Below are 12,250 nucleotides of genomic sequence, written 5' to 3' on the forward strand. Positions count from 1 at the left end.
GGTTGTATAGTGAGTCAGAAGAAGAGCAAAAAATAGATTTCAGGAGTCCAGATTCCTAATCCCTTGCTCTAATGACACTATTTCAAAATGTGATCTGCCTTAAGGTTTTTATAATCTGCGGTGGAAAATCCTACAGACACTAAATTTAGATTTTTTTTAAAGATTATGTTAATTTAAAACTAATAGGGAAAGAGCTTGATGGATAAGGGGGCAGCATAAATGAGCATTTAACCACATGTAAGAGGACAAAAATCAGTAGGGAAGAAATGACTTCTGGCTTTTACAAACATTGCAGTAGGCAGGCTAGTATGTATGTGTACCACTACCCTCCAGTGGATGGAATCAGAACTACTCAACTTGATATCATAAGCACAATATTATTAGGAATAATGGAGATTCTCCTATAGCCTAAATTGCAAATTAGAGCAGGAGGACCTGAGTTCTAGCTCTGCTGTTGCTGTGAAGTGCTGACTGGAAGCCATGTGCAGCATTATGGCAAACACAAAGCCCAGGACGGCTATGGATTTGTCACAATATACTGCAATGACTGCCCAAGGGACCAGCAAAAAATGTATGTCTCTTTAGGTACAGGCTAAATAAAAATGTACTGGAAACCAGATGGACACATTAAATTGGTTACTTAAGAGAGGGGATTGTCTGTTACAGATAGTGGAGAATGCCTGCACCGAAGACACAGAATCTGTTACCAGATTTGAAGTTCATCATTTCTCTTGTGAAACGGTAATTAGTGATTGTGAACTGGGCAAGCTGCAGTTTATCCAGCCCATGGATCTCCTCCTGGTTTTCTGACCAGTGGTACACGATATCCTCTGAAGCGTAGCCATCTGCCAAAAGAAGCTGAATAAATGCAAAGATTTGGGGAAAAATAAACATTGATGGGCTGAAAGTGAAACTCAGACGACTCTGCCATGCTGCTCATTATCAGTCCTACAGCAAACATGTTGTGTTTCAATCTGGATAACTCAATGTCCTATCAACAGTGAGGTTGCCAGTGACCCAGCCAGAATAGTGCTCCCTCAAAGGGGAGAATCCAGGCTAGCTCACACTGTTCAGAATTTTAGAAGAGCTTTGAAGTGGAGAACACAACTTAAAAATAAGCTTTTAAAAAAACCTAAGAGCAACAGAAAATGGTCATGGTGTTTTTTGTTTACATTCCAATGGAAACAGTTGGAAAACAAACTAATAAAAGAATATTTCCTTTGCGGTGTTTGCAATCCAAACACAGCAATATTATGCTAAGGCATGAGAATCTGACCACAAATTAAAGCTGACCAAAGTAGTATATTTTCATTATCCAAACTGACAGAACTGCAAAACAGTAACCAAGCAGCAGGATTAGTGAAAAGTAAATTAGACTGTTAATGATTCCTTCAGTTTGAATCATCTAAGGTGTTCACTCATAACACAGGTAAAAACAATGTTTTTTTTTACATCTATAGGAGTAGATTCTGTGCCACTTCCAATACTTTTGTGCCAGTCAAGCAAAGTGGATGGAGCAAAGACTGGTCAGAACCCCAACACTGGGGATTATCCCAATGTCATGGGCAGGCATAGAGCCAATGAAGCTAGCCCCTGCATCACCCTTTCTGAAGACCCTGGTGCAGAGGACATATCAGAGGTAAAGCCAGGCAAGAAGAGAGAGTGACTGGAGAGTGATACACTACAGCTATCCCCAGCCGTCAGGTGATCCATGGAGGCTACTCTAACTTGTACCCAGCGGCGGCTCCAGGCAACAGCGCTCCAAGCACGTGCCTGGGGTGGCAAGCCGCGGGGGGGCACCCTACGGGTCCCTGCAAGGGCGGCAGTCAGGCTGCCTTTGGTGGTGTTCCTGCGGGAGGTCTGCCGGTCCCGCAGATTCAGCAGCAATTCGGTGACGGGACTGGCGGACTTCCCGCAGGCACACCGCCAAAGGCAGCCTGCCTGCCATGCTTGGGGCGGCAAAAAAGCTAGAGATGCCCCTGCTTGTACCTTTTAGGCGAAGGTGAGGCAGGGAATCAGAGTTATACTCAGCCACCTGGCATCTCATTACCCCCCTACTGTGCCCTGAAGAAGTTACACACAGCAGGTAATCTGTTCCCTAACATGTAACCTGTCAGCATCCCCTTACTAGTGAGAAATGGCTGTCTAGATAGAAATAGAGCAAGGTATCTTGTAACAGCACTAAGAATGGACCATACCAATGCTGCAGGAAGGTGGGAATACACAGTCACCTTGGTCTGGGTTAGGAGTTGCCTAGCAGAAACCCTGCATGTGGAAACAACAGGAGGAAAGTTTCCTCTGGTTTTGCTTTAATATGTTTGTTTAAAGAGGCTTTATTTCTACTTATGTTTATTGCACTGAAATAAAAATCCTCAAATTAAATTTAAAAAAAAATCCCTGCAAAACTTGCCGGGAGAGTTAATTGATTGCTAGTTCATTGTCTGCTGCCTCTGCATTTGCTTATTACATAAGTAAAACTGCAGATTGCTATTTTTGACAGGATGAAAATGTATTGTGGCTAATTGCCTAGAAAACAGAATCAATGCTATAAAAGAAAGAGAGCGACTGACACTCACCCTAATGTGGCAATGTGTTTGCCCCTGCTCAGGTACTCTGCTAGTCCTAAATCTCTGGAAACATCAGGACTCTACTCTCCCATTGAAGTAGCCACAAAAAGCCAAATTCGCTGCTGTCAATGAGTAGTGCCTGCTTACATCAGGAGTGAATTTGTCCCCAAAGCATTAATGCTTAACACTGATTAAGAGGAGAATGGCTCCTGAGTAGAATATAGACACAATTTATACAGGTTTCCCACGTAAGCACTAAATAGAATGTCACCAGTCTATGGCCCAGATTCTGACTGACTCCTGTGTAGGGGTGAGGTGTTGCCAAGGAATGACAGAGATCTTTACAGGGGCTAGTCACAATAGCAGTCCCCACACACCTGGAATTCTGCCCCTTTTGATTTCTCTTAGAGAAAAAAAACCACTGAGAAATTTGCCCTGGGGCTCAGTCTCTCTGTATGCTCTACTTTGTATCTCAGGGCCTGATCCAAAGCCCCCTGAAGTAAATGGAAAGATCAGGGCTGGGGATGGGGCATGGGCATGGGTGTGGGTGTGTGTGTCAGGGGTGCAGGCTCCACGTGGTGTTTTCCTCAAGCAGCTCCTGGAAGCAGCAGCATGTCCTCCCTCCGGCTCCTACACTGATGCGCGGCCAGATGGTTCTGCACACTGCCCCGTTCACAGGCACCACCCCCGCAGCTCCCATTGGTCATGGTTCCCAGCCAATAGGAGCTGCAGAGCTGGCACGTGCGGTCGGGGCAGCATGCGGAACCCGCTTGATGCCCCTAAGCGTAGGAAACGGAGAGGGGACATGCCACTGCTTCCGGGAGCTGCACGGAGACAAGGCAGGCAGGGAGCCTGCCTTAGCCCTGCTGTGCCACCAACTGGACTTTTAACTGCCTGGTCAGCAGTGCTGATCAGAGCCGCCAGGGTCCTTTTTTGACCAGGTGTTCCAGTCGAAAACCAGACACCTGGCAACCCTGACTGTGGCAGTTTTGAACTAGTGCTGTAAGGCTCTATAACCTGACGCCCAAACTTGGAATCAAGGGAATTGGGGTTGGGCCTTATATTTACTAAACCCAAAACAGTCCTTGTATTTGATTGATTTAAGTTAACTCACAGATCCAAAGCTAAGGATTATCTCTGCAGGCTTTCAACAGAACATACATTATAGGCACTACTGTGCTCAGACTTTCGTACTCACAGCTCTCCAAATCCAGCATGCACTCTTGTTCATCCATGGGATACTTGGTAAGGTCCATGTCACAGGCCACAGTTGAGGTAACCCTGCCTCATGCAAAGAAAATCAAAGTACCAGTTAGTTATATTCAGAGAGGGCCGTAGGCTTTCATAGTTTGGCATGTAATTTTCCCCATAATCCAAAGACTGGGTAGGAAACCTCTATTGTTAAAATGCCACTCACCCGCATCTACAGGTGGGGGAATTTGATGGGGCTGGCAGCAACAGTGGGTCAGTCCGAGCAGCAAGGGAGGGAGACACTCACCAAGGGACAATAGGTAGCTCCTTCCCCCAGGAGTCTCTGGCATCCACTAGCCAGCTGATTGGCCAGCATTTGCCAGCTCCCAGGATTTAACTCGCTGCAGGGGCCGTGTGGAGCCTTTTTAGCTCCATTCCAGCAGCCCACCCTACCCATCTGAGTTAGGAATGGGAACCCGGCCTGACGGATACTGCAGGTCTAGCCAATCACCTGCTTAGGGGTCAGGAAGGAATTCCTTCCATGTGCCAGTTGGCGGAGAACCAGGGAGGGAGTTTTTTGCAGCATCTGCAAGCCACAGTGGTTTGAGTTGCAACACGCATGGCACCTAACTGAGGTACTGGGGTGAAGTTGTTTGTCGCAACTTACAGCTGGTTTCCAGTGTGGTTAAGAGAATAAAATGAATGGTTCCCAGGGGCAAAAGACCTGGGATTTTGGTGATGGGCCTTGGGCTCATGTGACAGGATTAGACCTTGTGACCTTCACAGGCCAAGGTCCCCACACTGCTGCACCTTCTGTCCTGCTCACGGCAGGATCTAGGATGCTAAGACTCAGAGAAAGCTGTGTCCTAGGGGTAGGCTGAGGAGTTATATGGCAAAGAACCCTGTTAACCCCACACTGGAACAAATTAAATGTCTGATACAGGAGAGTATGGCTGATGGGCAGATAGTGCCTCTTCCCTGTGTTCAAGTTTAATAAAAGTTGTGGCCTGCTGCTTACTTCCATGCATGTCTCTGTCCTCATTTTGCTGCCATGCCCACATCAAAAAACAGTAATACTTTCAAAGCCCTTTAGGCTATTATCCTAACCAGTCCTCACAGCACCCCCCTGAGGTACAGGAAACAGCTAGTGAATGGTTAAATGACTTGTTCAAGACCAGATACTACTAAATAAATAAATAAGCACTATTATAGAGTTTTGTGAGCCAAATCCATTCTGGTGTAATGTCAATAAAGTTACTCCAGGAATGAATTTGACCCTACAGCTCCAAAGCATTGTGCACAGATTAACTTTTTCTCAGAATACTCCTGTGAGGTGGGAAATGTTGTTATTGCCATTGCACAGATGGGGAAGTTTAAAGCTGAGAGATTCTAGATGACTTGGCCAAGGTCACATAGAGAATCAGTGGCAGAGTCAACAACAGAACCCAGGAACTCTTTGCTCTGTTCACACTGCCTCTTGGGCTGATGGCTGTAGAACAACCCCAATTATAGCAAGATCATGCTCTGTTAATGATGTACTTGTGATTAATGATTACATGACAGGAAACTTGTTACTGTTTCCACAGGTGCCTTTCCCGTGTAGACCCGACAGAGAGATGAGGGGTCATCAACAGAAATGCATCAGGCTAATGTGTTTTTTTTAGTTTTTTAAAATGAATGGTTGTATTAAAAAATAATCTAGGGAAAGGGGTGATTATTTTTTAGAGTCTATTCAAAAAGCTAACACGAGAGAAACTCTCTCTCTCTTTACCTGATGCTATACAAAATGACTCCATTAGGCTGTAGCCTGATAAGTTTGTTTTCTACAGTCACATCATGGAACCAGGCAGACTTGGCATTTACTATGAATGTATCTGGTATCCAGAGCTTGTCCACAAACCGACTGTCCAAGCCCAGAGTTTCGTTGGTGTGGTTGTAAGACAGCCGGTCGTCTCGCCAGCTCTGATGCAAAAATACTGTCATGGTGTATTCCTAGCACAAGAAAAACCAACAGTTAACAAACCATGTGAAACAAACACAATGATGATATCTTGGGGCCTGGTCAAATTTCATTGTATTAGTCTGGAACATCTAATAGCTGTTTCCTGTGCACTGGAATATTTTTGTACTCTATCAGAATAAAACTGCCTGGACATTTTAATGTCTCTTGTCTGTTTCTACCCATGGATAACCCCAAGATACCCAAGCATGTGTTTAACTGCTCTGATTCAATGGCATTGTCAGGTATACTGTGTAGCAAGAGCTGCATGTCTGTCTGAGACTGATGGGAAGAATCAGGTTAATATCCCTCCTGAGCACCTTTCCTAAGTAGGACCAGTGGTTTTTTTCAGTCAGGTTAAAAAAATAAAAGCCCAAAGTGAATGCAATAGAGAGAAGGGGTCAGTGATAAGTCACAGCTATAGCTTTAAAAATAAATCTTTCAGGTTTAATAGGCTACAAAAATGCAGTTGATCTTTGCAGTTCTTAGATAGGTGGTGTCGTGACATGCTCTAGAATCTAGCCTGTTGTTTTGTTCAGGGGTGTGGGTATGGCTGCGATGGTTAAGGGAGCATCCCACAACTCAGTGGCTTTGCAGAGGGGCAAAAAAGGCTGAGCTCCGTAGACCTCTTTCCAGAAGTGTCCAGGAGGAAGTGGAATTGGAGTAGAAATTGGATTTAATTCTTAAAAATAGTTTTCCTAACAATAAGGGCAACATACTTCAGACTCCAACCCTGCCCTCTCCACTAAGCCAGTTTAAATGGGACATACATAGCCAGATCTCTCACTGGTGCAAATCAGTGTCGCTCCAGTGAAGATATGCAATGCTAATGTACAGCCGCTGAGGATCTGGCCTATGGGCTAGCATGTAGCTGTAAGTCTGCTCTTGATAGGATTTTCCTGTATCAATTTTTCACTTTAAAAATGTAGGACATTTTTTTCTCTCCTTGCCAATTCATTTCAGCTAGTGATCGTTCTATGCAGAACAATCATATATGCCTAATTGGTTTTCTATACTTCTCATCACCACAGTATAAGCATTCCCAGCTTTCCAGTCTTAACAAGTTTAAATGGCAACTTACCATGTTAACTTCTGAGATGTGGTCAATGCTAGTTACTTCAATCGCTAGGGCAACATTAACAGGAGGGCCTGAGAAAGAGACATGTTAAATTGGGGAGGATATGGTATGACTATATATGCTCTAGCTTTGTCAATCTTTTCATATGGAGTCAGTTCACAAAAGTGAATCTCTAAATATCCTTTCCCCTACTCACAGTTTCCTGAAATAAAATGTCTTAGAACAATGGGTTTCCAACCTCTTATTGTGATGCCAAGTTTCCATAGAAACCCTCCCATCTAGCCATAAAGAAAGGGAGGTTGATCATGATCTCTGACAGTTGGTGGCAACCCCTTGAAATCATTACACCTACTTTGAGTATCCAAGTACAGAAATGATCACCACTTGATATGGACCACAAAATGACTTTCCAAAAGTCAGTTCAGATACCATGCTGATAGGAGTGGTGTAAGAACTCAGGAGAAAATAGGAACTGCTTGTATGCCTTAAAGCCTTCAGCTTTAAGGATCAGTGGAAGTAATTTCTTTGACATTTTCAAAGATAAGAAAACTTTACCCCTTTAGAAAGAAGCTGCTTCAGGTGAAAAATAACATTATGGCTTATGAGAGTGCCAATTAAAGCTGATTATAAACTGACTGACTTGCTGGCGTATCCAGATTTCTTAGTAGAATTCTTCTGCCCTGGCAAGATGGAAGTTTTGCTTCTATTCACATGCATGCTTTGCCATGTTCATTGTTCTGTGGATTGGGATAGAGTGATCATTTGGAAAGAATGCTGGAAAGGGGGGTTGCCCAATGCTATCTAAACACCCTACATATGTTGTATTGTTGCTGCAACTCTATAAAGATCCAGGTCCACATACATACGCAGGCCACATGGGCATCAGCTGAACTGCACACATGCTCAAAAGGGAAAACATAATGCCCCTTGAGCTACAGGACAGTCTATAGTAGTTGCCAAGTTACTATGTTTACAATCTTACAGTCTCTTTGCAGGCCAGTCACAGCCTTGTCAAATTGGCCAAGATTTTCAAAATTGACTAGTGATTTGGGAGGTTTCCATTTTGAGGGGCCCAAACTGAGACACCTTAAAGGGCCCTGACTTTCACACACTGCTGAGCGCCCACCTCCTGAAAATCAGGCCCCTTCAAGACATCCCAAGTTGTGCACCCAAAAATCACTAGTTGCTTTTGAAAATCTGAGCAACTGATTTTACTTCCTTATAAAGCATTTCAGTAACACTGGGCCCAAAAAGCACAGAGTTATTTTCCTTTTATTTAGTAGATTGTTTAAGGTCGATGTCTGCAGACTCACTGGATTACCTTAAATTCAGAGCACTGCTATGCTTTATATTGTAACCAGGGAACCTGACATCTTGGTATGTTTTTGCCCCAACTCATGGACTCATTTGCTCTTTCACGTGAGAAAAAATGAGCCTGTTTAGGCCTGATCCAACACTCATTGAAGTCAATGAAAAGATTCCCACTGATGAATGGAGAGGAATTAGGCCCTTTGACTTCAACTTTAAAGGACCTGAACAACACCCCAGATCCAAACGCCACTGAAATTGTCAATGACCTGGGACTAGGTGTGGCTCCAAACTTTATGGGTTAGGCCTCTCTCATTTTTAATAACGTGTGAAACTTGACAGAATCATCGTGCAAGGACTCAGGAGAACATTTTTGCCTTTAGCCCACAATGCATTCACATTCATTGAGTTTTGCTTTGAGCTTCCAATTCAGATAAATGCAAAATCTCAAAGCAAAACTCAGTGGAAATCAAGTTTCCCTTACTTTTGCTTTGGAACCAGGTGAAACGGCACAGTCAGCATGGTTTTGACACAATCCTATAGACTGGCCCAGGTGTACCTGAAAGGTTTGGAAACCTCTTGACAAACCTGCTCTGAGTTTTGTTTTTATACCAAAGCCGCAAAACAAGAGGGTTGTTCATAGTGAGGGGGAGGAGCGTGATCACTGAGAAACTCTGGCACAGCAAACTCAAATTTGAACTCAAAATTGAAAAGATAACTGGTTTGATGCAGCTTTTAATTGGGCTAGATTGTGAGGTGCCCTGGGACTTTTTGCAAAGGCTGACATAAAAAATAAACAAACAAACAAAAAAACAACAATAAAAAACCATTCTTACTGTTATTATCACTATATCTAAGAGCAAGGCATTCACAAACACTTAATTTTATCCAGCAAAGGGCAGACATTCACATCCATTTCAGCCATTAGATTATACAAGGAACACATTAGAAATCAGAAGAGACATAAATCAGACTCTTACCTCCAATTCCAGGCCTGAAATTCCGTGCATATCCTTTCATTAAATCATCCAGATTAGGTAACCAGGATATTTCTATGTTGGAGCCTGTGTAATCTCCAATGTCATTCATTGCTCTGGATAAAAACAAACAAACAAAACCAGAAGTGTCCAAGCAAGCTTTTAAAACCTCATCATGTGTAGAAAAAAAAATAAAATGTACATGTAAGTCCTCTATTTTTTTCTGCCACATTACTAGAGCTCTGATAAAAGGTAGGCAGCTCAGCATGATTGGAGCAGTACCGAGAGTTGATAGGAGGATTGTTTCATTTATTTGTGGGGGTGAGGGACAAATGATGTTTAGACTAAAAAGAGTGTAGACAAGGCTACAGACTACCTTGGGGACATACGGTCAAGAACAAAAAGCTTTTCGTTTGTTTATTTTTCCTCCTAAATAAATAAATAAACCCAAGGTTTAAAATGACTTGATTTATTTTCCTTGTTGTGAAAAAAATAATTGAGAAAGTTAGTCACTGGAACCAAACTAGGATCTTGTTTTTAATTCAACTTCCTTTTTTCCTCCAATATGAAAAAGAAATGGGATACAATTCTGTTATTAATGAATCCTGTGGAACCTGCTTATTGAGGGATGTGGAGATAGAAAGATTTGGTTTATGAAGAAAGACCATAAATCCTGAATTGCTTCACTGCATCTTGATATACAAGGTGTAATTCCAGTTGTAGTGAAGATGTTGTGTGACAAACATGACTTTGCCATAAGCCAGCTTCACTGTGTACTCAACTGACAGCATAATAAAGCAACATACTGATTTAACAGGAATCTTTAAGTGCTCAAATTAAACCAAATATACTATAATTATCATATGAATAACAGAGATTATGTGGAAAAAGCAAGAGCACAGAAGTACCAACATACTCAAAGGCCTTAGCTTATTGATGGCCTAGGCACCATCTATCTACCACTGCTAAGCACCATCTAGGTGTTCTTGCTGGGTCAGGAAATCGGGACCTCTGGATTAACACCACAATGTGTTAACACAATTTTAAAGGTGTTAAACTGTGTCTATCCTAGGTGCTTCATATTTGCTAACTCCGGTTACCTAATCCAATTTTTAAAAGATCTTTGTTTCCCAAAGCCAACCTGACCCCAGTACTAACAAACCTCAGGCTAGAAAGTATCAAAATGCAAAAATTTTACAAATCATTAAAAAAGCAGCTACTGATCTATCCATCCCTCATATAATGGCCATCACTCTGGTCTCTACAGTCCCACTTCACAGGTTCTGCAAGGCTTTCTCCTTCATCCACCAAACTGCTGCTTAAGTGAGCTCAGAAACTACTTCTGCCCCAGTTCTAGTGGCCAAGGTACTATACACCAAAGAACATCTTGCGGAGACCATAGAGAATTCCTGTGAGTTGAATGAACCTGAGACAAATCAGTCATAACATGTGACACCATCAGGGGCCAATTTTGCCTTCATCAATTTTTACTCTTCGGGGGTTGGGGGTGAGAAAACTATTCCCTACTGGTGAGATGAAAAGAGTTAAACTTCACCTGCAGACATTAGTGACTTAATTCCAGGCCTCTCCCTCAAAGATCCAGATCCACCTGGATGTGAAAGAGAATGGAGTTTCTGAGTGGCTCAGTGTGAGCTGGAACAGGCAGGATAAAGGATTAGGAGTCCCAAAAAGAGTAAAGGACGTGGAAAATTCCAAAGGTCCTCTTCCCCTTAACTCTGCCCAGAGAGGTAGCAATAATAGGACAGTCATTTTGTGTCAAGGAAAGAAAATAAGTGACAATATGGTAAGGGCTCACTTGCTAAGCCTCATGGAAGGGAAGAGGTGGAGGAGTCCCAGAAAACTACAAAGCACTTCACCTAGTGCATTCAGGAATTGCTTCATTTACCAGTGAAATGAAGCTACCTCAATAATGGAGCATAGCAACTAACAGCTCAAAGCAACACTACACAACAGTCAGGAGGTGAAGAACATACCCAGTTGTAACAGCAGGGGAACTCAGGGAAGAAGAACGTAATTCAGCTGGAATAGAGCCAGGAGACTAGTTTTATCATCCCTGCTCTTGTGAAAAGCACAATAGGCCCATGCAAACACAAAAAGAAAAGCACACTTGAGGGGATGCGAACTTATGTGACCTGAAATGGACATATTTTGCAAAGCTCTGGTCAAAAGGGTGAACAAGTTGAGAAAAGCAGACAGGCAGCAAAAAGCAAAGTCCTGAAAGGACTATTTCGAAAACACTCTTTGAATGGAAGTTTCAGATTTCTCCAGATAAACAGAATCAGAATTTGATCTCTAGAACTCCATTTTCAGTGCCAGTCACTGGGAGTTCCCAGGTCAGCTTTAAGTTAATAGGAGTTGCCTGTAAAACTACACACGCACTCAGCTGACAGCATAATCTCTTGAGCCTCTCCTGCTGCTATCAGAAAATTAGTATGAAAACCTGCTTGTTGAAATGGGAAGTATTTGTTGGACTATAAATTAGCAAAGAGATCCTATCTACCAGGGTGTGTGGATAACTCTCAAGTCTCTCAGGGACACATGTAACTGGATGCAAGCACCACATCAGAGCTGCTGAAGCATTGGTGCAGCTGCTTCCACTCAGCTCTGCAATAAGCATGGAGCTTAAAAAAATATTGCTGATAGCAGAAGAGAAACCTTTTAAAATATTGATGAAAGGCTGCAGATTAATATACCATAAACAGCTCTTGTCTTGGGACTTATATAACTTTCTTGGAATGTCTGGGTGACATTGACCCACATAGGCACAAGGGTTTTTTCTCCAAACTGTGTGACTTAAGGGTGTATTCAGCTCAATATTTACACTTACTGCAAGAATCAGCCACCAGAACAATGTTTCCTCTCACCATGGGCTGAACAGGGAATATTTGATTATCCCAGAGATGATGTTCTTGCCACATGTGAATGGAGTTAATAATGTAAAGAAGCTTTGGGATAACAGCGTGTGAATATAAGCTCTGAGTAACAGAGACATTGCCGTCCTGAGTTAATATAGCTGTCAAGGTGTAAAGTGACCTTGAAGACGCATGGGGACAGTTATTGCCCAACAATGAAATTTCATTAGCTCATAATTTCATTACCTCATAAGGTT

At 42.8% G+C, this 12,250-nt stretch overlaps 1 protein-coding gene across 17 annotated transcripts in view; it reads right to left on the reverse strand.

The window, feature by feature from the left end:
* Positions 1-12,250, reverse strand: part of GABRD (gamma-aminobutyric acid type A receptor subunit delta) — a 68,554-nt gene that overhangs the window by 3,702 nt on the left and 52,602 nt on the right. For 13 of the 17 annotated variants that reach the window (XM_039509152.1, XM_039509161.1, XM_039509156.1 and 10 more), the window contains 5 exons: positions 9,124-9,236; positions 6,839-6,906; positions 5,530-5,750; positions 3,766-3,848; positions 708-845 (listed from right to left, as the gene is read on the reverse strand). In XM_039509152.1, coding sequence (XP_039365086.1) covers positions 708-845; positions 3,766-3,848; positions 5,530-5,750; positions 6,839-6,906; positions 9,124-9,236 — 623 coding nt within the window. Of the gene's footprint in view, positions 1-707; positions 846-3,765; positions 3,849-5,529; positions 5,751-6,838; positions 6,907-7,390; positions 7,410-7,475; positions 7,573-9,123; positions 9,237-10,282; positions 10,377-12,250 lie in introns of those variants that run through there. The other 4 variants (XM_039509164.1, XM_039509165.1, XM_039509166.1 and 1 more) reach the window with 4 other exon arrangements.

Source organism: Mauremys reevesii, linkage group 21 (assembly GCF_016161935.1).
Source record: "Mauremys reevesii isolate NIE-2019 linkage group 21, ASM1616193v1, whole genome shotgun sequence".
NCBI classification, from domain to species: Eukaryota; Metazoa; Chordata; order Testudines; family Geoemydidae; genus Mauremys; species Mauremys reevesii.